Source organism: Saccopteryx leptura, chromosome 5, assembly GCF_036850995.1.
Source record: "Saccopteryx leptura isolate mSacLep1 chromosome 5, mSacLep1_pri_phased_curated, whole genome shotgun sequence".
Taxonomy (NCBI): Eukaryota; Metazoa; Chordata; class Mammalia; order Chiroptera; family Emballonuridae; genus Saccopteryx; species Saccopteryx leptura.
In genome coordinates, this window is record NC_089507.1 from 191,472,440 (window position 1) to 191,499,079 (window position 26,640).

Here is a 26,640-nt window from a genome sequence, read left to right on the forward strand (position 1 = left end):
TGTTCCCACATTTATGATTATAAGAAATCTTGGTGGCCTGTCATTGTTTTTTTTTTTCTTTCTGTCATTGTTTTTTATTGTTCCAAATATACATCACAACTTATCTTTGACAGAAGTTTTTGACGAAAGCAAAGGTTTGATAAAAATTTATCAATAAGTTTAAAATTTCCCTTTTTACAATAGGTTCAATATCCTCCATGGCAAAAAAAAAGTTTAATATTCAACTGTTAAACTTGAATGATATAAACTTTAGGTTGATGCATTTTTCTTGCTAAGAGCAACGTCAGCAATAGCACTGTAAATCTACTACTACAGAGGTTTTGGAGGACAAAACCCTGAGGTGGATAGAGATGCTATCATTGTGTCTGTTTTCGGAGGGAAATGGAGTTTATACAATATCCAAATTTATTTAGAATCTAGAGCTAAGCTGTGATTAGAATGCATCTTGTTATTATTATGTATAATCAACAAATTAGACAACATGGTAAACAAACAAAAAAACCTTGAATAACAGCAGATGAAGAGCCATGAAAATCATTTTAGTCAAATTTACACTGAATTTAGCTTACTGCACATCAAAGAGTTAAAGAGGATAACCTCTGGACTAGGACAGCAGATATTCAAATCTTGCCTCAACCACCTAGACAGTTTTTAATCTCTGTGTGTCTCAGTTTCCTCGTCTGGAAAATGTGTTAATACTAATACCAACCTCTTAGGATTGTTATGAGAAGTTAATGAGATAGTGTAAGTTACGTGTTGCGAAAAAAGCCTGAAAAAAACAAAAAAACCCCCAAAGGTTCTAAAAGCATTTTGTTGTTCACTAAGTTCAGTCTAAAATTGCCATTTTTCTGATTAAAAATATAAATTCTTGAAGAGCATGTTTGGCTAATTTAGCTTTGATCTTTACCTGGGACAGATATGATTGCCAATGAAGCTAGCCAACAGGTAGCAGAATATTTTTCCATTGTCTCCACTCAGAATTATAGCTCCAAACATCAAATGATAACAGTAATATGGCACCTTTGGTGATTTCATGACAAAAATCAGTTAAATCTGAATTCTCCAAATGAGCAAAATTAAAATGTAAATAGTTTCAATAATAGAAACATGAAAATCTACCTATAACTAAAGGAACTACAAACATATGTGCTTGCAAAAAAAAAAAAATGCCTTCTCTTCTGTATAATATGTTTTTCCCTTTCTTCCTGTCACATTTAAGAAGTCACCCACTCTTTCCAAAGGTTTTGTGTATTACTGATTATTTTGAAAGAAATGCCAGGTACACATGTGGGAGACCTTTCTTATAATAAAATTGGATTGGAAAAAGCAAAACTATGAATGTTTAGCAAAAATAAACTTTGAAAGGAAACTCAACTTTTTTTTTAATGTTTCCTTGGGCATTTTTCTAAAATCAGCCTCGTTTCTGCATAATATTTTTCTTGGTTGGGCCAAAGGCTGGTTAAAATATTCATTATTTTTTTAATGTACTATGCTGCTATTTGCAGCTTCAGGTAGTTAATATGTGTGTTTAAGCTTTGCAGTTCAAATGGCAAAATCCACCCTAAACAGCATTGCTGAACAGCATGAAGGAATCCTTCGAAACAGGAGGTCCCTTTCCTGAATACCAATCAGTGTGGCTTTCCTCTGTGGCTGAGAGAGGAAGCACTGACCAATGTTTGCACTCCACCATGTCCTGCATGTCACAAACTGAGTTTCTAACACTGGCCGCCTTGTGGACAGAGTTTCCGGATGGCAGAATGAATTGAACCTCTGAAGACAGACGGCGCTACTATGTCTCTAGATGACGTCAACGTCTTCTGGGGCAAGAGCATGAAAAGGTGAAATATAATCAGCAAGAACTTGGCTCAAGATTGCCTCAAAGAGTATGTGTGTGTGTGTGTGTGTGTGTGAATACGATAGCTCAATCCTATAAGAAAACTCCTTGGTGTTTATGCCCAAGGTTTAAGTTAAAACACAAGTGTGAGTAGAAGATAGCAAGAGACATTTGAATAATGACTAAACAGGCTATGGAAAAGATTCTCTTCACATATGCAAATTTAGATCTCAAGGAACATTTGCTGAATTCTGTACACCAAGTCCACGTCTCCTATCTCATTGAATAGTGATAGTAGTTTAGATAGAAATTGTTAACTAGGAAAATAGAAATGGGAAATTTGAGGTTCAGATAGGCTTAACCATGCTTTCCCAAGAAACCAACATTTTATTTATTTTTAAATATGTTAATTAAACAATTACTATGTCTCTGAATCTATGCCACTATCACAATGGAGGTACAATGATGAGTCAGACAGGGCTGGGCTATGAACTGAAGTCATGTGCAATATCCCATGTTATTTACTCCTTACAACTGTCTGTTCATCCCATCATTTTCTTAGACTCACCAGTGTATCACGTGATAATCTCTACCCCTCATGTTATCCTTAGAAATCTATATGTGCTATATTTACTTACATATGTTTTTCTTATATTTTTTCTCTTTTATTTCTCATATGAAGAAGAAAAAAATAAATAGCCACGTTGTCTGAGTGTAACTTCCCATGTGTTGCCTCCCATCCTCTCCAAAATGTTTATTATTTTCCCTTGGGGCTTTGAGATCATCAGTCATCAGAAGGGTGTCTATCCTTTCCAGGGAAGAAAAGGGAACATGTTCAGGTGGCATTAGCTTCTTGCCAATGAACCACTGAGAAGACAGGGGGAAGAATGAGTCCCTATCTCATGTGCCTAACTCAGTCCCTTTCCCAACTTAATTCTTCTCTGATCTAGAACACCCATGCCCCATTTGATTAGAGTTAATTGAGGCTACAACTGTCAGGCAACTTTAGCCAATATGGTTCCAAAACTGTGTACTCTTCACAAAGAAAGTCTGTAGGCCCCTCCATCTCATCTCACTTGCAAGCTAGGTGGCTGCTCTCCCAGGTGTTCATTGGTGGTTGGTTGGTTGGTTGTTTTTATCAAAGGTCATATATTTCAAGATTGAGAGAAAAGTTTAATGACTTGTTGCTTTCAATAGCTGCTTATAGTCCATTAACCTTCTTTCCCAATAACAATAATGACATCAGTCTGATCACAGAAGCTGAATCTTACATCCCAGGTTGTTTGACTATACTGTGTCTTCCTTCTGTCCACACTATCATCCACTAAAGCCCTGGTCACTACCTCACATGCATTCAGCATTATGAAGCTAGGCTAACATTCTCCATCTTTCTCCTAGTACAAGAATAAACCAATACCCACATCCAGCTGCCTCCTTGATATCTCCATTTGGACATCAGTAAGCCATTTCATATTTGGCAGTTTCAAAATTAAATTCATTATCTCCTCCTCTCCCCAAATTGACTCTACATTCAGTGTTAACTGTCTCAGAGAAGGACAACTGTCATCAATAGATGACAGTCATCCTTTACAACCTCCTATCAAATAAAACTAGCTACAACTCCTGTGCATTTTATCTCCTTATTAGCCAAAGATGGCTATTCTTTCCCCTTTTATGGTCAACACTGTTCTAAACCACGGTCTTCTTTTGCCTCAATGACTGCCTCATAGTAGCCTCACTGCCACCAAAGTAGACTCAGAATGTACAGAAATGCCCCTCTCTTTCTCTATTTCATGCACACCATCATGTTTAAAGCACGTCTGATATTTCGTTTCACTTTTGATAAAAATCAAAATTGCTAAGATTACCTGCAAGGTATGATCTGGCTGCCACCTATTTTTACAGCCTCATTTCATACAGGTATCCTCACTTTCTGCCTTCTAGCCACTCTGACCTGTTCTTCTATTTCTTGAACTTTCTATGCACTCTCTTGCCATAAGCCACACCTCTGGGTGAGTTGTAGCTAACTCCCCAGGCACTGGCTAATTCTCTGGGCAGGAGCAGCACCTCTCATGCACTACAGCACCTTCCAGAAGTGGAAGATATATCCATTTGACTTTTCTATTCTACCTGTTGCTGAAATGTCTACCAATCATATGCTTTACTCTGTCTTTTCTTCTTAGTTTCTACAAATCAGTCAGCCTCAGTTTGCCATCAAAATTGCCCTGATTTTGACACATATTCTCAGTTGTGAAGACTTTTAACTTTACTGTGTTTTTGTCTACAAACCCCTGTATGGTTCCCACACAGATGAGCATATAGGAGCTTCAAAGAAATCCTTCACACAATCTTCTCTTTCATTCTAGTTCAGTTCTACAATATGAGGGACTGTATCTGTTTTGTACACAGTCCATTTCCAGCTCGTAAAGCAGTGCCCAGTAGAATAAACATTGATAAACAATTGTCAAATGAAAGAGGAAAGAAAAAGAAAGAGGGAGAAGGGGAAGTATGAGGGAGGAAAGAAAAAAGGAAGGAAGGAAGAAAGGCAGAAAACCATACAGACTAAGTATGATGTTTTCAGGTTCTAGAATTTCATTGTCAATAATCAGGAATTCATCCTGCTCCTTTTGTTATAATTACCAAAGCGGTCTTACCATAAAGAAGAGTGAAATCTTCCCAACCTGTACCAAACTCTTAATATTGCAGTGTCTCTTCTTTCTTTTAAGAAAAGTATAGATATACGTTTTTGATGTGGCCCTGGAAAGACAGAGTCTGAAATGACTTCATAAATCTCCAGAAAATGAGTGTGAGTGCGAATCTTCAAAGAGTCTCCTGTGGGCTGTGCAACATGCCTCCACAGGCTCACCACCCATCCCTGCGGCCACTTAGGCATGGAGTTGTTCTCATGGAAATATTTCAACACCCACGAGCTGAGAGTTTTCTCCTTTGACCCCTTCCTTTCCCCTCTTTTGATCGCTTATGTCACCTTTACCTCAGAGATGTATTATAGGTACCTTGCCGTCTCTTGGCCTGATTAAAATAATATCTGATGTGTTGCCATGGTTGTGTTTTGGGTTTTAGTTCACTGTCAACCTTTTGAGAGGTGAGGTCTGAATAGCCACACAAATTTCTTTCGTCATGAGATTTCTTTTTTTGGTTCCTGACAGGGTGATGATTTTTAATTAATGCTTCCTGAGTATTTAGTTCAACAATTCAACCAATACGTATTGTGGTGGCAAACCTATTGTTGGGTCTGATCAAGGGGCTTGCTTAGCCACTTTCGTGGGGGAGGTGTACAGTCAGCCCCAGGGGAGGACTCTCTCAGTCTTCCTCCCTGAGAGCAGGGACTCACCATCTGGAAGAACTTCTGCACAGGGGACTGTCAGCCTCACCTGATCTGAACCTGCTGCTCACCTCGCTGGGGAGAAATAGAATTGGAGTACGCAGCAGTGGCCGAGGGATTAGGCTCTGGAGTAGGAGCCACTTTTCCTGTACTGAGCTCCTGACCAAGAGACTATTAACAAAATAAAAAGACAACCCACATAATGGGAGAACATATTTTCTGATACATCTGATAAGGGGTTAATAACCAAAATGTATAAAGAACTCCTAAGACTCAATACCAGGAAGGTAAACAATACCATTAAAAATGGGCAAAGAGCCCTGGCCGGTTGGCTCAGCGGTAGAGCGTTGGCCTAGCGTGCGGAGGACCCGGGTTTGATTCCTGGCCAGGGCACACAGGAGAAGCGCCCATTTGCTTCTCCACCCCTCCGCCGCGCTTTCCTCTCTGTCTCTCTCTTCCCCTCCCGCAGCCGAGGCTCCATTGGAGCAAAGATGGCCCGGGCGCTGGGGATGGCTCTGTGGCCTCTGCCTCAGGCGCTAGAGTGGCTCTGGTCGCAACATGGCGACGCCCAGGATGGGCAGAGCACCGCCCCATGGTGGGCGTGCCGGGTGGATCCCGGTCGGGCGCATGCGGGAGTCTGTCTGACTGTCTCTCCCTGTTTCCAGCTTCAGAAAAATGAAAAAAAAAAAAAAAAAAAAATGGGCAAAGAATCTGAATAGATACTTCTCCAAAGAGGACATACAGATGGACAATAGGCATATGAAAAAATGCTCAACATCACAAATCATCAGAGAAATGCAAATTAAAACCACAATGAGATATCACCTCACACCTGTCACAATGGCACTCATTAACAAATCAGTACACAAGTAGGCAAGGGTGTGGAGAAAAGGGAACCCTCCTTCACTGCTGGTGGGAATGCAGACTGGTGCAGCCACTGTGGAAAACAGTATGGAGATTCCTCAAAAAATTAAAAATGGATCTGCCTTTTGACCGAATTATCCTACTTTTAGAAATGTATTCTAAGAATAACAAATCACTGATTCAAAAGAAGATATGCACCCCCATGTTTATTGCAGCATTTTTACAATAGCCAAGATCTGGAAACAGCCTGAGTATCCATCAGTGGACGAGTGGATTAAAAAGCAGTGGTACATATACACAATGGAATACTATGTGGCCACGAAAAAGAAGGAAATATTACCTTTTGTGACAACATGGATGGACATAGAGATTATTATGCTAAGTCAAATAAGCCAGGCATAGAAAGACAAATATCATATGATCTCACTTACTTGTATAATCCAATGAACACGGTGATCTGAGGAATAGAATAGAGGCAGAGGGAGCAGAGGGACAGCTGTCAGAGGGAAGGGGGAGGAGCAGACGGAACCAGAGAAGGTGAAAAGATTGGTGAAATTATATATACATTACACATAGATACAGATAACAGGACAGCAGATCCCAGAGGGAAGGGGGGAGGAAGTTAGGGGGCGGCCCATTGTTGGAGGGTGAGGATGTTATATTGAGTGAGACCCTTGAATCCATGTTAACATAATAAATTTTAAAATTTGATAAAAATAATTAAAAAAAAGAATTCAATAGACATTTGCTGAATGAATGAATGAATGAATGTTGGTTGACTGAAGTGGAAATAAGTATTGAAAGAAACAGAACCTTGATTTAATTTAAAGAATGGAGCAAAGGAACTCACCTCATACTAAGATCTGAAAGGTGATTAGAAAATAACCAAGAGAATATTGCTGAGACTGGACGTTCTGGAAGGGAGTGTATTAGTCAGGGTTCTCCAGAGAAACAGAACCAATATAATATATATCAGTAGGGGATTGGAAAATATTAAGGGAAGAATTTATTTCATGCACTAATATCTTGGGACTACCATGGTTATATATATGTATGTGTATAAATATGGTCTAGTGTTGAGTATTCAATGGTGAGTGGATCAGACATTGTCTCTGTCTTCATAAAATTTACACTCTAATGAACGATTGTTTGATTTTCCAAACAAAAACCAATTTGCAAATTCTCCAACACCAACTAGGTGTCCAACAGTTCAATTTGATTCTAACACTACCCAGAGTTCATGCAGACCCCACAAGACTGTCCCTGCGGTCACCAGCCTCCGTGCACTTCTGCTCAGTAGACTAGACATTAAAGGGCTCCCTTCAACTCTTCCCCTCATTCTCAGTAAGTCACTAGAACGTCTCATAGAAATCAGAAAAGTACTATACTTGCTATTATAGTTTTTATTATAAAGAACGCTGTTTAGGAAGAGCCAAGTGGAAGAGATGCATAGAGTAAGATGGGCGGTGGGGGGTGGACAGAGCTTCCACACCCTCTCTGGATACAGCATCCTCTCAGTGATGGGTGTGCACCACCTCAAAAGCTCCCTAATCTCACCCAAAATTTTTTATTCAAATTTCATTGCATATGAATGATTGATTCAATCATCAGTATTTAGTGCTTGAATGCCAACTCCTGCCGCCGCCTTTCCCACAGAGCTCTGAAGGCAGATCTGGAAGATCCAACCTTCACGTGCTAGCTCGGTCTTTCTGGTGATTTTCAGCCAACCTGAAGCTCCTGCGGAGGGGGCTTGCCCTGCACGTCACTAGCATGTATGTGTTCTGGTGTGGTAACAGGCACTCGTTTTGAATAACGAGAAACAATTCTGTCACTCAGGAAATTCCAGGAAGTCTTAGGAGCTCTGTGCCAGGAACCCGTGACAAAAACCAAATATGTATTTTTTAGTGTACCACAGGGATACAAGTGTGTGGCCAGGAAATTTATGCTGAAGATGTGTTCTCTCTGACGGCATTTCTAATCCGCTTTCCTGCACATACAGCTGCTGTCAGCAGTGCCCGTTCCACTTCTCCACACACAAAGCTTGTCCCAACCCTATGTGGGATCCAGTGTCAGGATTCTGCATCCACGCTGTATTGGTCAGGGGTACATCAGGTCCAGCAAGAAGCAAAAGACACACTTATGTGGGATTCTGAAAAAAATAACGTAATAATGGACCTACATACGGAGAGGCTGCAGGATTTCTTCGTCTTCCTTAATTGATTTTGGAGAGAAGAAAGGGGAGGGAGAGAGAAAGAAACATCAGTATGTTTCTGTATGTGCCTTGACCAAGGATCGAACTGGCTGCATCTGCATTTCAGGATGATGCTCCAACCAACTGAGGCATCCAACCAGGGCAAGAGGCTGCGGGGTGTAAACATCCAGCAAATGTGAGACACTCAGTTACTAGTTACTAACAACAGCAGAAATCTACCGTTAAGTCAATATCTGAAAGCAGCAAAGATAAGAAGTCACATTACTGAGAACTGGTGAGAACTGGAATGGTTCAGAGGGCTGCCCCTTGGGAGCTACGTTCCTAGAGGAACGGCACCACTGGCAGGATCTAGGTAGCAGGAAAGGGAGTGAATTCAGAAGACTGATGGCTACTCTCCAGCCGTCAGTCTCCTACCCATTCCTCATAGAGCATAAGTTTATAAACCCAATAGTGCTATGATGCTGAGCAGGAAAGAAAAACTCAGAAAAAAAATCTATGGGAAAAATTAGAAAAATAGCATCAACATTTTTTTTGTGTGTGTTTTTCTGAAGCTGGAAACGGGGAGAGACAGACAGACTCCCGCATGCGCCCGACTGGGATCCACCCGGCACGCCCACCAGGGGCAATGTCGCTCTACCGCGACCAGAGCCACTCTAGTGCCTGGGGCAGAGGCCAAGGAGCCATCCCCAGCGCCCGGCCATCTTTGCTCCAATGGAGCCTTGGCTGCGGGAGGGGAAGAGAGAGACAGAGAGGAAAGAGGGGTGGGTGGAGAAGCAAATGGGCGCTTCTCCTATGTGCCCTGGCCGAGAATCGAACCCGGGTCCCCCGCACGCCAGGCCGACGCTCTATCGCTGAGCCAACCGGCCAGGGATAGCATCAACATTTTTTGCTCAAGTTCATATCTTTTCAATGACCTCTGTGTCCACAGCTCACTAGCTCAATTAATGTTAATAGCTAGTGGCTAGCTACAATCCTGAAATGCTCCCAAATCTTATTTTCATAAATGGTATTATCTATGCATTATTATAACTCTTCACTTTGATGGAATGGGCAGCCGATGTGTGTGTATATGTGCCTGTGTGGTTAGAGATTACTTTGCATATTTACTATCTTTTGAATAGAATTAGCTGAAAAAAATCTATTTATTAACCAAAATAACTGCTGTTTATTTAGATTTTCTCTAAGTTAGGACTTCTTAATATCAGCAATATTGGTATTCTGTGCTGGATAATGATTTATCATGAGGGGGTATTCTATATATTTAGCAAAAGATATTTATTGATATCTACCCACTAGGTATCAGTACTGTCCTTTCCCTACAGTGTGACAATCAAGAGTGTCTCCGGAGATTACCAAATGTCTCCTAGGGGCCAAAATTACCATCAGTTGAGAACTACTACTTTAATTGATTACATGTCCACTAAAAAAAAAAAAAAAATTAATAAATCACTGAGTTCTTCTGACACTAATTTATTTATTGTCTATAGTAGACAGCCTACAGGATGGCCTTCCATAATTCTTGCATTCCCATCCTTGTATAATTTTATGCCATATTCCATGAGTGATGGTTTGTGTGACTGACAGAATACAAAAGTGTCAATGTGCCACTTCTCAAATCAGATTTTAATAGATTGTAGCTCAGTCATTGGCTCAGTCTGTCTTGAATCACTTGCTCTGGGAGAAGCCAACTGATATGTCATGAGAAGACTAAGAAAACAAATGAAAAGAGCCACGTGGCAAGGAACAGAGAACTCCAGCCAAAGCCAGGAAGGAACTGAGACCTCCAGTAGCCGCATGCGTAAGCGCAGAAGCACACTCTCCACCCCAGTTGAACTCAGAACACTGCAGTCCTGGCCAGCAGCTTGCCTGTGATGTCATGATAGACCCTAAGCCAGAACAACACAGACAAACTGCCTGCAGATCCCTACTCCTCAGGAACTGTGAGATAACATTACAAATGACACAACAAAAGACATTTTGAATGCAGTTTAAAAGTAAGTGATATATTGGGAGAAGATCTGAGTGTGTAAATAATTAATTTGTAATTAATAACTAAAAATACTTAAGCCAGTAGGAAAAAAAAATGCATGCAAGTTATGAACAGGCAATTCACAGTTGAGGAAACTATACTGAACAATATGAATGGATTTTAGATGCTGAACCCCATTAGTTAACTGGAGAAATGGCAAAGTAGAGATACTATTTCCACCCATAAAATTAGCCAAGCTTAAAACATCCAATAAAGAGATGCTGATTGAAGTTTAAATTAATCCCATGTTATTTATTTTTTAAAATTTTTATTTCAAAAATGAAATTTAATAGGGTGACATTGATCGATAAGATAGTACATAGGTTTCACATAAACATTTCTGTAGTATTTGAACTGTTGATTATGTTGTGTACCCATCACCCAAAGTCATATCATTTTCAAGATGAGTTAAGAACTTATACTGCACAATATAAGAATCTCAATGTTATGTCTATTTGATGGCTAGAAAACTTAACTCTTGCACATGTGCATAAAGAAGCATGAACTTTCTAAATGCAAGTCTATTTGTGTCTTTCCTTGTTAAAACTTTTCCAGCCCCCCTACCCCCCACCTGCCCGCACTGCTTTCAAGATGTATTGCAAATTCTAACATTTAATCCCAGTTAAACTGTACCTTCCAGCAATCCATACTAAAATTATCTTGAACAACATGAAAATTTTGATATGTGCCTCTTGTGCTTATCTTGACCAACTTCTAGTCATCCTTTGGAAAAGAGTTTGGATGTCTCTTCTGCCTCAACTGGTAACTACTTATTCTCGTATTCCCATCTGGTACTTATTGCACTGTACTAATGAACTTGTGGATATGGTTAAGAAGACTTACACACATGCTTCTTTTTAAACTGCATGTAATGATGTACGAGAAAAGAGAGATGAACTAAATAAGGAGGTATTCAATTTGCCAGCAGAGTTTTGAAGAAAATTGAGGGCTTAAGAGATTGGGAAATGAAATTATCTCATTTCTGGTCTCTCCAGAAGACGAAAGCTTCTCAAACTAAAAAAAAAAAAAAAAGTCTCATAGTAAGTAACGAGCCATTAGTATAGCTGAAAGACACTTCGTTAAAATCTTGGAAAGATTCAAGATGGTAAGCCCTCTTATATAGACAAAAAGGCTTTTAGAAAATTAAGTGCCTGACCTGTGGTGGTGCAGTGGATAAAGCGTTGACCTGGAATGCTGAGGCTTCTAGTTTGAAACCCTGGGCTTGCCAGGTCAAGGCTCATATTGGAGTTACTGCTTCCTGCTCCCCTCCTTATTATTTTACTCTCCTTCTTCTCTCTCTAAAAAAATGAATTAAAAAAATTTAAGAGCAGCCTGACCAGGTGATGGTGCAGTGGATAGAGCGTCGGACTGGGATGCGGAGGACCCAGGTTCGAGACCCCGAGGTCACTAGCTAGAGCGCGGGCTCATCTGGTTTGAGCAAAGCTCACCAGCTTGGACCCAAGGTCGCTGGCTTGAGCAAGGAGTTACTTGCTCTGCTGTAGCCCCACAGTCAAGGCACATATGAGAAAGCAATCAATGAACAACTAAGGTGTCACAACGAAAAACTGATGATTGATGCTTCTCATCTCTCTCTGTTACTGTCTGCCTATCCCTCTCTCTGACTCTTTGTCTCTGAAAAAAAAAAGAACACCAAAAACTTAAGAGCAAAATAACAAAGAAACCTAATTCTAAAATGGCTCTGAAAAAAGCCTAAGAAAGAGGTCACATAAAGAATTGTGTGTGTGTGTTTTGTTGAATGGATGAGGCTACAATCTGATACGTAGGAGAGTCAAAATAATTTTTTAGGAAATCATAGCACCTTGTTATGTAAGTGGTACAGACAGTGCAAAATGAAACATACTTCTAGGCCCCCAATTTGCACTAAATAAGAAACAAGATGAAGAAGCTACTCAGCTGAAACTATGTGGCCTTCCTATGGTGAAGGAAAGACATCTCATAGGCAAAGCAGAAACCCTAGAGAGCAGAACCAGATACCCAAAAGGAAATGTCAAGACTTTAGGATAGTGATGGGCTAAACAGTTACTCTCATGGAGCGGAGACTTGGTCAAGGACTAATGCCAACTCTGGGATTGGAAACCTGATAATATACGATTGCTAAGTACCAGTGTCTGCTATGTGATGTTTGTTCTCCCTCCTTTTGAATAACACTGATACTGTAGTCTATTGTCACTATTTCAAAATTGTGCATTGGGAATATGGAAATAGTTAATTTGTCCTTTGTATAAGCCTGTAGACAAGAGAAGCCACACTCAAGAAGCCCCACCTGCATCTGGACTAGATGCAGATTTTGATATAGTGCCCCTCTATCTCACGTCATGACTGAATGAGACTTTGGGGCAGTGGTGTGCTGAGCCAGCTCATACCAGCTTTGGAGAGCCAGTTGTGTGCATCCTTTTCCAGCTCACAATCAGTGATGTCATATCAGTAGCTTGAAATTATGCATGCTGGTTGTATTTCTACCACAGAAATGAGCAAAAGCTCCAAAATTAGGGCTTTTTATTTTTTTCCCTGGAAAGCTGGTTGTCATACACCACTCCTTTTGGTGGTCTTAGGAGGTAAGTGTATCTTTCATAAGAAGAACCTAAATAATTGTGCCCAGAGAGAGGCCTGCACTGCATTTAAAATGGCCATAGATTATTTGTAGTTCCTCCCTTTGACAAGTGGAATCTTAGGTGGTTTAACGACTTGTTCCAGCAACAAAATAAGATGGAAGCACATTGAGTGACTTCTGACTACGGGCCTTAAGAGTCCTCGCCATTTTCCTTTGTCCTCTTTGAACATGCTGTTGCCATGTGAGGAAACCCAGGCCAGCCTGCTGGATGGGAGACCATCAGGACCAAAGATCCTCTGTTCAGCTAATGCCCCTTTTCCAACTAGCCTCCAGCCAACCTTTCAGCTGACTAGAGCTGGATGAGTGTCCCTAGAAAAGTCAGAGGAAAAATCACCCAGCTGAGCCCACCCCAAATTGCTAACCAACAATATCATGAACAATAAAATTACTGTATGAATATTGTTCAACTTACGACCTGTGCAACTTATGATCATTCGACTTTACGACCACAATCGCTCACTAGCCACGACTGCTCCATTGCCCAGCTGGGTGTATGACAGTGCAGACCAATTTCCGGCAGCACTACCATCTCCGCATGCACCATTTCAACTGTTATCCTAGACTTGGTACAGCAATTTGTGTTTTGTGTCTTGGATATTTTTCATCAAACCCCTCCCAAGATGTCTACCAAGAGGAAATTGTCTTTGCAAATATTAAACCAGTTGTACTGGTAATGCAGTGTTTTACTTAAACCTGATGAATGTAAAAATAAGAAACAAAATGGTGTAGAGATGATACAAATGGCATAAAATGAACAAAGAAAATTATGATATATAACAACAATGAAATAAAATTATGATATATGACTTAAAGATTTTTATAACATCATTTCACAATACTGTACAGATAGCCTACTGTCAGAACCAATCGTGGTCATAAGTTGAGCACCAACTGTAGTTTTCAGCTACCAAATTTTAACAGTTTATTGTGCAATAATAGATAGGTAATAAAAGTATGATTTGCTCTGCAGAAATGTTGTGACAAGTAATTTAAATCTTTTTTTTATAATAATTTTATTTTTTTAATGGGGCAACATCAATAAATCAGGATACATATATTCAAAGATAACATGTCCAGGTTATCTTGTCATTCAATTATGTTGCATACCCATCACCCAAAGTCAGATTGTCCTCTGTCACCTTCTATCTAGTTTTCTTTGTGCCCCTCCCCCTTCTCCTTTCCCTCTCCCTCTCCCCCCTTCCCCCGTAACCACCACACTCTTATCAATGTCTCTTAGTCTCACTTTTAAGTCCCACCTACGTATGGAATAATGCAGTTCCTGGTTTTTTCTGATTTACTTATTTCAAAGAAGTAATTTAAATCCTAGCACTAAGCCATATATTTGATGGTATCCATATCTAGAATGTCTGCCCAAATTGTGTTAATAGTTCAATAGAAGAGTATCAAGGTCTAGACCTTGTAGAAAAACTTGAGAAAACCCTTCCAGATTACATCTGTTCATTAATAGACAACTTTTGGATACAGTCATCCATTTCTTTCTAACCCATCAATTAGTGTATCTCTTAGTAAATATTTTTCTGAAACTGTTAATGTAATTTGCATTGGTTTATTTTGATTCTGTTTTTTACTTAATCAGGACTAGTAAATAAGACCATGTAATAAGGTTTTACTAAACCTATACAATGTGTTCTGATGAATTTTAAATGAATAATTTTCAAACTATGCAACTGGAGAGCTATTCGGAGTCTGTGTAGTAACATTGTCATGATTAAATCATTAATTTATGAGCACAATCATTACATGTATCCGAGGGAAAACTACATCAGTCCCAGACGTACCTCAGAGCTTAACTTGGCTGACTTTCCTGTACTTGACAAAGTAATGCTAAGAGAATTATTTAAGTCTATTACATCTAAGACTTCTGAAGTTCTCCGAAAGCTAAGTCAAACCTTCCACTTTAATTCATCAGAAGAGAGAGCCAGAGATGACGTCAGAGTAATGGCGGGGTAGGAAGCGATACCGATAAATCTCCCCCAAAACTCAACAAGATCTTCAACCAGAAACAGAAAAACCTATACTTGGAGCTTCCAGATGCTTCGCAATACACCCAAAGGTATGATTGAGTGAAAAATTGGCTAAATATATAACCAAACCCCGAAGGAAATAGGGAGTAAGAAATGCTCCGCCTTCCTCACTAACCTAAACAGGGCGGCTTTCTCTGGTAACTGTGAATATAGAAACTGAGGCGGGCAAAGGGGGTGAATACATCCAGGCCGCGAAACAAACGGCCGAACCAGGCTGTGGCACGGAGATCCAAGCTGAGGAAAATCTGATCCTGTGGCAAGCCGGGCAATACAAGCTAACACTCGCGCAAAACCCAAACAAAGAAAGACAAGCGGCGCGGCCATTTTACCCGGTCTCCTGGCTGGTGCGCAGTTAGTGGGCGAGAGATTTCTTCCTAGGCCCCGGGAGTCAGTGCCCGTGTTGCCTCACGGAGAGGCAGGGTCAGAGGCCTTTCTGTGGGCCGAGGGCAGAGTCTCTGGGCAGCCCCAGCGCCCTGGGAAAGCCACGCACGGGAGGGAGTGAGAACTAATTCCAATGGTGGAGATTTTCCTTGCCGAGGGTGTTTCACTCAGAGGGAAAGCGGCCGGCCTCATATCCTGGTTTGCGCGCGCAGATAAGGAGTGAGCGATTCCTCCGAGTGCCTCGGCAGTGCACGCCCGTGTTATCGCACAGAGGAGCAGAGTCAGGGGCCTTTGTGTGGGCCAAAGCGGAATCTCAGGCCGCCCCAGCGCCTTGCAAAAGCCGCGCACGGGGACGGAGCGAGACTCAATTCCAACGCTGCAACTTTTCCCTGCGGTTGGGGGTTTCACTCAGAGCGTGAGACTGCTGGCCGGATATCCTGGTCTGCGCGCGCAGCCAGTGAGAGTTTCCTCCAAGCGCCCCGGAAGTGGGCACCTGCCTGTGTTACCAGACAGAGTGCCAGAGCCAGAGGTCTTTGAATGGCCGGAAAGCCCACCTGATTATGCTAGCAGCTCTGACTGACTGAGCCTTACCCAGAGCCCTGTGCTGAGTGGAAATAGAGTGGGGAGTTGCCAGCTCTTTGAGCCTCTTACTATCCAGGCAGAGGCAGCAGCAACCCATAGCTGGATTATCAGGCTACTAATTGAGGAAGGAAAGACTAGGAGAAAGGCTCTAGGAACACGGACTCTCTCACTGTCGGAGCCTATAAATGCTAATAGCCTAGACTGCCAACGAGACTAAAGCACAATACATGACATTGCCATAGAGACTTATCAACTGCAAACCTCCACCTGAGCGTGGCAAAGGGGCAAAACCCGGGGTACAGAGTCACCGACCAGGAAGAGGGAGAGAAAAGAAAAAGCAAGAAGATAACCTCTCAAAATCAAGAATAATCTGCAGACTTTATAACCTATCCCATTTTATTATATTTGTTCGTTTGTTTCTCTTATCTTCATTCTTGATACTTTTTTTTTCCTCCTCCAATTTGGCCGATTAACTCTCTACCGGTCTTACTCTCTCCTCTCCTTGAACTACACTACCCATAAGTGTTACATCTCCCATTATCTTTTCTCTTCTCTTCCTTTCTCTCTATGAGGGTTGCACTCCAAAACCCTTAACTCTCTCTCTCTCTCTCCTTTCTTTTTTCTTCTTTTAGTGGTTCCCTCTTTTTTCTCTCTCTCTCTCTCTTTCTTTTCTCCCTCTATATTAGTTTCTTCCTTTCTCCTTTACATCTCTTCTCACTCAAACCTCAATAACAAACAAATTATCTTATCTGGGACTCAAACTTATGTTTGTGGCATTCTGGGGGGTTTTTACTTCACCTTTTTAACTTACTAGCAGTGCTCCCATCCCTGGCTCTCCATATTATCTAGTTCTTGTTCCACTAAATACAATAGTAATTTTTTAATTTGTCCCCCCATTTTTCCGTTTTCCTCTTAATCCTCTCATCATAACTCTTAGACAACCAACACCTAAAAGCAAATCATTTTATTCTTGACCCAAATTTTTTCCTTATTTGCTTTTTGTGGGTCCATACGCTCTTTTTTTTTTTTTTCTTTCTTCTTTTTTCTTTTTTTTTTTTTGTTTGCCCCTTTATTACTTTTCCCCAATTCAGGCCCTCCATCACAGGCATTGTTTGTTATAATTCACAGTCCACCACAAGATTTTATCAAGAAAGAGGGGAGAGGAGAGGAGAGGAAAAAAAGGAGGGGGGGAATAATTTCCTTTTTTTTTTTTTTTTTTTTTTTTTTTTTTTTTTTTTTAAATTTTTATTTTATTTTTCTTTATTTCATTATTAATTTTTTTTTTAAAAAAACAACTTTTTTCGATTTTTTTTTATTATTTTTTTAAACTTTTTATTCTTTATTAAATCTCATTAATACTAACAACAAAACCACCCTCAGATGCCATTAAGGAAGAGAAAATCGAATATCATGGATACAAAAGAAAGAGAGGTAACACAGCTAGATGAGGAAAAATCTATGGAGAAAAAATTTAATATATTGGAAACCTTGGAGCTAAATGACAGAGAATTCAAGATAGAAATCCTAAAAATCCTCCGAGATATACAAGAAAACACAGAAAGGCAATTTAGGGAGCTCAGAAAACAACTCAATGAACACAAAGAATATATGTCCAAGGAAATTGAAACTATAAAAACAAATCAAACAGAGATGAAAAACTCAATTCACGAGCTGAAAAACGAAGTAACAAGCTTAGCTAATAGAACAGGTCAGATAGAAGAGAGGATTAGTGAAATAGAAGACAAGCAACTTGAGGCACAACAGAGAGAAGAAGAAAGAGACTCAAAAATTAAAAAAAATGAGATAGCCCTACAAGAATTATCTGACTCCATCAAAAAGAATAACATAAGAATAATAGGTATATCAGAGGGAGAAGAGAGAGAAAATGGAATGGAGAACATACTCAAACAAATAATAGATGAGAACTTCCCAAGCCTGTGGAAAGAACTAAAGCCTCAAGTTCAAGAAGCAAACAGAACTCCAAGTTTTCTTAACCCCAACAAACCTACTCCAAGGCATATCATAATGAAATTGACACAAACCAACAGCAAAGAAAAAATTCTCAAGGCAGCCAGGGAAAAGAAGAATACAACATATAAAGGAAGGCCCATTAGATTATCATCAGATTTCTCAGCAGAAACTCTACAAGCTAGAAGAGAATGGACCCCAATATTTAAAGTCCTGAAAGAGAGGAACTTTCAGCCACGAATACTATACCCATCAAAGCTATCCTTCAAATATGAAGGAGAAATAAAAACATTCACAGATACAGAAAAGATGAGGGAATTTATCATCAGAAAACCCCCACTCCAGGAATTACTAAAGGGGGTTCTCCAATCAGATACAAAGAACAAAAAAAAACAGATCCACAAGTAAAAGCTCCAAGAAGAACACAATAAAACCAAATTTAAACTGTGACAACAACAAAAAGAAAGAGGGGGAGAAGATGGAGATTAACAGTAGCAAAGGACGATGGAGTGCAAAAGTACTCACAAAATAGTTTGCTACAATGAACAGGGTAGGGACCCTTTTCATTATTCAAAGGTAACCACCATTGAAAAAAACCACCACAGAAGTACATGAGATAAAAAAGATAGCAACAGTGGAAAGATGTATGGAATACAACCAAATAAAAACAAAAGATAGAAAAACAAAAGAGAAGGATCAAACAAGACACAAAACTAACAGAAAGCAAGATATAAAATGGCAATAGGGAACCCACAAGTATCAATAATTACACTAAATGTAAACGGATTAAACTCACCAATAAAAAGGCACAGAGTAGCAGAATGGATTAAAAAAGAAAATCCAACTGTATGCTGCCTACAGGAAACTCATCTAAGTAACAAGGATAAAAACAAATTCAAAGTGAAAGGCTGGAAAACAATACTCCAAGCAAATAACATCCAAAAAAAAGCAGGTGTAGCAATACTCATATCGGATAATGCTGACTACAAGACAGCAAAAGTACTCAGAGACAAAAATGGCCATTTCATAATGGCTAAGGGGACACTGAATCAAGAAGACATAACAATTCTTAATATATATGCACCAAACCAAGGAGCACCAAAATATATAAGACAGCTACTTATTGATCTTAAAACAAAAACTGACAAAAACACAATCATACTTGGAGACCTCAATACACCGCTGACGGCTCTAGATCGGTCATCCAAACAGAGAATCAACAAAGACATAGTGGCCTTAAACAAAACACTAGAGCACCTGGATATGATAGACATCTACAGGACATTTCATCCCAAAGTGACTGAGTATACATTTTTCTCCAGTGTACATGGATCATTCTCAAGAATTGACCATATGTTGGGCCACAAAAACAACATCAGCAAATTCAGAAAAATTGAAGTTGTACCAAGCATATTTTCTGATCATAAAGCCTTGAAACTAGAATTCAACTGCAAAAAAGAGGAAAAAAATCCCACAAAAATGTGGAAACTAAACAACATACTTTTAAAAAATGAATGGGTCAAAGAAGAAATAAGTGCAGAGATCAAAAGATATATACAGACTAATGAAAATGACAATACAACATATCAGAATCTATGGGATGCAGCAAAAGCAGTGATAAGAGGGAAGTTCATATCACTTCAGGCATATATGAACAAACAAGAGAGAGCCCAAGTGAACCACTTAACTTCCCACCTTAAGGAACTAGAAAAAGAAGAACAAAGACAACCCAAAACCAGCCGAAGAAAGGAGATAATAAAAATCAGAGCAGAAATAAATGAATTAGAGAACAGAAAAACTATAGAGAAAATTAATAGAACAAGGAGCTGGTTCTTTGAAAAGATCAACAAAATTGACAAACCCTTGGCAAGACTTACCAAGGAAAAAAGAGAAAGAACTCATATAAACAAAATCCAAAATGAAAGAGGAGAAATCACCACGGACACCGTAGATATACAAAGAATTATTGTAGAATACTATGAAAAACTTTATGCCACTAAATTCAACAACCTAGAAGAAATGGATAAATTCCTAGAAAAATACAACCTTCCTAGACTGAGTCAAGAAGAAGCAGAAAGCCTAAACAGACCTATCAGTAGAGAAGAAATAGAAAAAACCATTAAAAACCTCCCCAAAAATAAAAGTCCAGGCCCTGACGGCTATACCAGCGAATTTTATCAAACATTCAAAGAAGACTTGGTTCCTATTCTACTCAAAGTCTTCCAAAAAATTGAAGAAGAAGCAATACTTCCAAACACATTTTACGAAGCCAACATAACCCTCATACCAAAACCAGGCAAGGATGGCACAAAAAAAGAAAACTACAGACCAATATCTCTAATGAATACAGATGCTAAAATACTAAACAAAATACTAGCAAATCGAATACAACAACATATTAAAAAAATAATACATCATGATCAAGTGGGATTCATCCCAGAATCTCAAGGATGGTTCAACATACGTAAAACGGTTAATGTAATACACCATATCAACAAAACAAAGAACAAAAACCACATGATCTTATCAATAGACGCAGAAAAGGCTTTTGATAAAATACAACACAATTTTATGTTTAAGACTCTCAACAAAATGGGTATAGAAGGAAAATATCTCAACATGATAAAGGCCATATATGATAAACCATCAGCTAACATCATATTAAATGGCACTAAACTGAAGGCTTTCCCCCTTAAATCAGGAACAAGACAGGGTTGTCCACTCTCTCCACTCTTATTTAATGTGGTACTAGAGGTTCTAGCCAGAGCAATCAGACAAGACAAAGAAATAAAAGGCATCCATATCGGAAAAGAAGAAGTAAAGGTATCACTTTTTGCAGATGATATGATCCTATACATCGAAAACCCCAAAGAATCCACAAAAAGACTACTAGAAACAATAAGCCAATACAGTAAGGTCGCAGGATACAAAATTAACATACAGAAGTCAATAGCCTTCCTATATGCCAACAATGAAACAACTGAGAAGGAACTCAAAAGAACAATCCCCTTCACGATTGCAACAAAAAAAATAAAATACTTAGGAATAAACATAACAAAGAATGTAAAGGACTTATATAATGAAAACTATAAACCATTGTTAAGGGAAATCGAAAAAGATATAATGAGATGGAAGAATATACCTTGTTCTTGGCTAGGAAGAATAAATATAATCAAGATGGCTATATTACCCAAAGCAATATACAAATTTAATGCAATTCCCATCAAACTTCCAATGACATTTTTTAAAGAAATAGAGCAAAAAATCATCAGATTTATATGGAACTATAAAAAACCCCGAATAGCCAAAGCAATCCTAAAGAAAAAGAATGAAGCTGGGGGCATTTCAATACCTGACTTCAAACTCTATTATAGGGCCACGACAATCAAAACAGCATGGTATTGGCAGAAAAATAGACACTCAGACCAATGGAACAGAATAGAAAGTCCAGAAATAAAACCACATATATATAGTCAAATAATTTTTGATAAAGGGGCCAACAACACACAATGGAGAAAAGAAAGCCTCTTCAATAAATGGTGCTGGGAAAACTGGAAAGCCACATGCAAAAGAATGAAACTGGACTACAGTCTCTCCCCCTGTACAAAAATTAACTCAAAATGGATCAAAGATCTAAACATAAGACCTGAAACAATTAAGTACATAAAAGAAGACATAGGTACTCAACTCAGGGACCTGGGTTTTAAAGAGCATTTTATGAATTTGACTCCAATGGCAAGAGAAGTGAAGGCAAAAATTAATGAATGGGACTACATCAGACTAAGAAGTTTTTGCTCAGCAAGAGAAACTGATAACAAAATAAACAGAAAGCCAACTAAATGGGAAATGATTTTTTCAAACGACAGCTCAGATAATGGCCTAATATCCAAAATATACAAAGAACTCATAAAACTCAACAACAAACAAACAAACAATCCAATAAAAAAATGGGAAGAGGATATGAATAGACACTTCTCCCAGGAAGAAATACAAATGGCCAACAGATATATGAAAAGATGCTCATCTTCTTTAGCTATTAGAGAAATGCAAATCAAAACGGCAATGAGATACCACCTCACACCTGTTCGATTAGCTGTTATTAGCAAGTCAGGTAACAGCAAATGTTGGAGAGGCTGTGGAGAAAAAGGAACCCTCATACACTGTTGGTGGGAATGTAAAGTAGTACAACCATTATGGAAGAAAGTATGGTGGTTCCTCAAAAAACTGAAAATAGAACTACCTTATGACCCAGCAATCCCTCTACTGGGTATATATCCCAAAAACTCAGAAACATTGATACATAAAGACACATGCAGCCCCATGTTTATTGCAGCATTGTTCACAGTGGCCAGGACATGGAAACAACCAAAAAGCCCATCAATAGATGACTGGATAAAGAAGATGTGGCACATATACACTATGGAATACTACTCAGCCATAAGAAATGATGACATCGGAACATTTACAGCAAAATGGTGGGATCTTGATAACATGATACGAAGCGAAATAAGTAAATCAGAAAAAAGCAGAAACTGTATTATTCCATACGTAGGTGGGACATAATAGTGAAACTAAGAGACATTTACAAGAGTGTGGTGGTTACGGGGGGGGGGGGGGGGGGGGGGGGGGGGAATGGGCGTGGGTTAGGGGGGGGGGAGGGGCACAAAGAAAACAAGATAGAAGGTGACAGAGGACAATCTGACTTTGGGTGGTGGGTATGCAACATAATTGAACGACAAGATAACCTGGACTTGTTATCTTTGAATATATGTATCCTGATTTATTGATGTCACCCCATTAAAAAAATAAAATTATATAAAAAAAAAAAAAAAAAAAAAAAAAAAAAAAACAAAGAGAAAAAAAAAAAAAAAAAAAAAAAAAAAAAAAAAAAAAAAAAAAAAAAAAAAAAAAGAAGAGAGAGCCAAGGGGCCAGTGTGAGCTCTGAGCTCTTACGATTAATCTTTTAGATTTAAGTGCATTGATTTATATATCTGGACCAAAATTTTTCAACTCATGCCCAAGAAGCAGGAAGCCAGATGTGTACATGTTTTCCAGAGTCACATGCAAGGTGTGAAATTCACATTTAGCATGGGTGACTATTTATGGGAGCACCTGCTTCAAATTCACCAGTATTTCTGAATTCCCTACTGTTATTAATTTTATTTTTCATATCTTTGGTGTTTCCATTTAGATTCTGGTTGCACTCATAGACTTAAAAGGAAATGAAAATATTCTCATGCCTATGTTTTCTTCTTTTATTCTCTTTTCTCTGAGGATCTATTAGAAACAGGTGCCATATAGAGAATGAGTCAGATTAAATTTGGATTTCACTATTACTTATTGGGCAATTATTATTTTTGCATCTTCACAGTAATACCTTTGGTGCAGAGGTAATACAATTTTCATTACTAGTATTCAATGTATAGAAAATGCTCAGATATTAAGTATATAGTTCTATAATCTTTGACAAATGCACTCAAGAATGTAACTATTTAACAGATAAAGGTATAGAATATTATTATCACTACATAAAGTTCTTTTGGGCACCTTTCTAGTTAATATTCATCCAAATTCATTATAGCCACTATCCTGATTTCTATTACCACAGGGTAATTTTGCATAAATGGTATCATAGAGTATGAACCTTTTTGTCTCTGGCTTATTTTACTAAAGAGTATAATTTTTGAGATTTAATCATATGTGTGTCCCATCAATATTTCTTTTCATTGCTGTGCAGCTATTATGCAAAGTGAAATAAGCTGGTCACAGAATGGCAAATACTGCATGATTTCACTTTTATGAGGAGGGACCTAAATTTTCAAACTTACAGAAGCAGGGAATAGAATGGCAGTTACCAAGAGCTGGAGAGACAGAGAAATTAGGAGTTGTTCAATTGATATATAGTTATGGTATACATTATGCATTTTTACATAATGAACAAGTTCTAGAGATGTGCTGTACCATAACACAGTGCCAATAGTCAACAATACTGCATTGGGCACTTAAAAATTTGTTAAGAGGGTAGATCTCATGTTAATAGTTATTACAACAACCCAGAAAAACTATAACAACAAGGGGACACAGGAAAGTTTTGGAAGTGATAGATATGTCTATTATCTTGATTATGGTGATAGTTTCATGGCTATATACATATGCCTGAGCTCATCAAATTGGATCACTAAATATATGCATTTATAAATTGATAAAGCTTTAATAAAGTTGTTTTTAAAAATCTATCTTGACTTCCTATTGACATATGATAAGTCTAATATGATAGGTTTGATATAGCCAAAAGACCAGGAGAAAATATCATTTTATATTGTATGGAAGTACCTATTGAATAATATGAGGAACTTTTATAGGCTGTTCTTTAGAACAGAAATAATAGAGTAACACTTGCTGCAAACAGACCTCGAGCAAGAAAAACACAGCTATGTAAAGGAACAAATATATATTTTATGTTAGTACTACCTTTCTACTCCCTTAATGTCCTCAGGCCTACTCCCAACTTCCAAAAGTGTTTAATTCAGTACCTATATCCAGTTTTCTAATCGCCTCAATATTTGCTATTAAAATTTCAGCTGTACTCCGTTGAACACCTTCAGCCATTTGCAAAACATTATGTAGTTTAATACAGTCTTTCCTGATAAAATAATAATGCATTTTGGGATTAATTTATTACTCTTTCCAGTTAACATATTGATATTTTGTTGGAATCCTGTGATGATATAGATTAATCTAGCAAATTCTCCTTAGCAGTGAATCTCAGGAATCATAGTTAATTGATGAGTACTGGGACATATTTGGTGAGGTGGTATGCTCAATACCTCCAAGGGCTTCTAACAGGTTTAATCCCTCTGCATGGAAGCTATTCCTGGCCATCAAAATAATTCTGACACAGTCATCAATGCCATTTATTCCTGTAACTTTCATGAATGTTTTGCTTACACCTAGTAGGTAAGTGAAAGCCAAGGGAATGAACTTGCAGGCCAAGAAATAGTAGAGACTATTTTAATATCCACAACATTATACTACTTATAATGTCCACTTATATTATAATTTTATATTCCTTTTCAAGAAGGTTCTTTTCAGATCTTGTTTGCATAAATACTAATGAGGAATACCATTGATAAGCTAAAGTACCTCTCACTTCACTATAATATCCACAACATTATACTACTTATAATGTCAACTTATATTATAATTTTATATTCCTTTTCAAGAGGGTTCTTTTCAGATCTTGTCTGCATAAATACTAATGAGGAATACCATTGATAAGCTAAAGTACCTCCCACTTAACTATCTTTGTAGGTAATACCTGCCAAGCAATTTGGATAAGCAGACTGTTATAGACCATTCCAGAATAAACAATACTTACAAAACTTAGTCATCTTCTTCTTCAAAATGATCATATTAAATAGGGCCCAAACTGTATCACAATATTAAAGTGGATATAAAGGATATTTTTGCCAAGATTGGCTAGCTGTTAACCAAACCCATTTCCTCTTCTTCCTGAGCACACAATTAGACTACATTTCCTGCCTTTTAGCAGTTAACTGTGCTCATGTGACTGAGGACTAGCCAATAGGAGGTGAGTAAAAGTAATACGTGCCATTTCCAGGTCTCAGCAAAACAAATATGTCACTTGAGGAGGACAAAGGACAGGATGGAAGGAGACTGAGTCCCTGTGTGATTACTGTCAGAAAACAATATGAGTAAAATCTTTGGGAAAACTCAATAAGAACATATTCTCCAAAACCAAAACAAGTAAGAAAAAAAAAAAAAGAAAGAAAAACCTCTGCCAAATTGAGGGAGACTCATCTACAAACAATGAAAAATAAACACCAAATCTAGAAGGAATTAATATTCTGAATGTTTCAAATGTGTTTTTAGTTTCTCATTTGATTTAAATTAAGTAATTGAAACTAGAAATCATAATCAAATCAGTATGCATTATGCTATTGCAAAAAAAAAATCTAGCATAATTACTATCATTCAACAACAAACTTAAAGAAAACTCCATGACCTAGATAAAAAGAACAGTGGAGGAAAGCACATAGTTATGTTTTGAGTTAAAATAAAATGTTCATTTATGGATGCACCCTCTTATTCATTTTAGTTTTGAACTTTTTGTTGCTATTACAATTGTCCAATAAACTACTGGGTCCAATTATATAAACAATAAAGCTTCTATAAAGTTACAGTATGTAGAAAGTACTCTGTAGTATTAAAATAAAACACACAGCTGAACCATGTGGTGGCGCAGTGAATAGAGCATTGGACTGGGATGCGGAGGACCCAGGTTTGAAAACCTGATGTCACTAGCTTGACTGTGGGCTCATCCGGCTTGAGCGTGGGGTCTCTGGTTTGAACCCCAAGGTCGCTGGCTTGAGCCCAAGGTAACTGGCTTGAGGAAGGGGTCAATCACTCTGCTGTAGCCCCCTGGTCAAGGCACATATGAGAAAGCAATCAGTGAACAACTAAGGAGCTGCAATGAAAAATTGATGTTTCTCATCTCTCTCCCTTCCTGTCTGTCTACAACTGTTCCTCTCCCTGACTTTCTCTCTGGCTCTATAAAATAGTATAAAAGAATAGAATAGAATAGAATAGAATAGAATAGAATAGAATAGAATAGAATAGAATAGAAAACACAAAATGGTGGGGAAACCAGAGTGGGTTATGAGTATTAATAGAGTTACCTTAACCACAGAAGCTCTTTCTAAAGAGTTAGCATTAAATCAAAGGACTGG

General features: G+C 38.5%; 1 protein-coding gene across 1 annotated transcript in view; it reads right to left on the bottom strand.

The window, feature by feature from the left end:
- Nucleotides 1-26,640, bottom strand: part of LOC136406633 (zinc finger protein 658B-like) — a 158,982-nt gene that overhangs the window by 80,891 nt on the left and 51,451 nt on the right. The window contains 2 exon segments of the mRNA XM_066386598.1: nucleotides 5,227-5,348; nucleotides 7,770-7,902. Of these exon segments, the coding sequence (XP_066242695.1) occupies nucleotides 5,227-5,348; nucleotides 7,770-7,902 (255 nt within the window).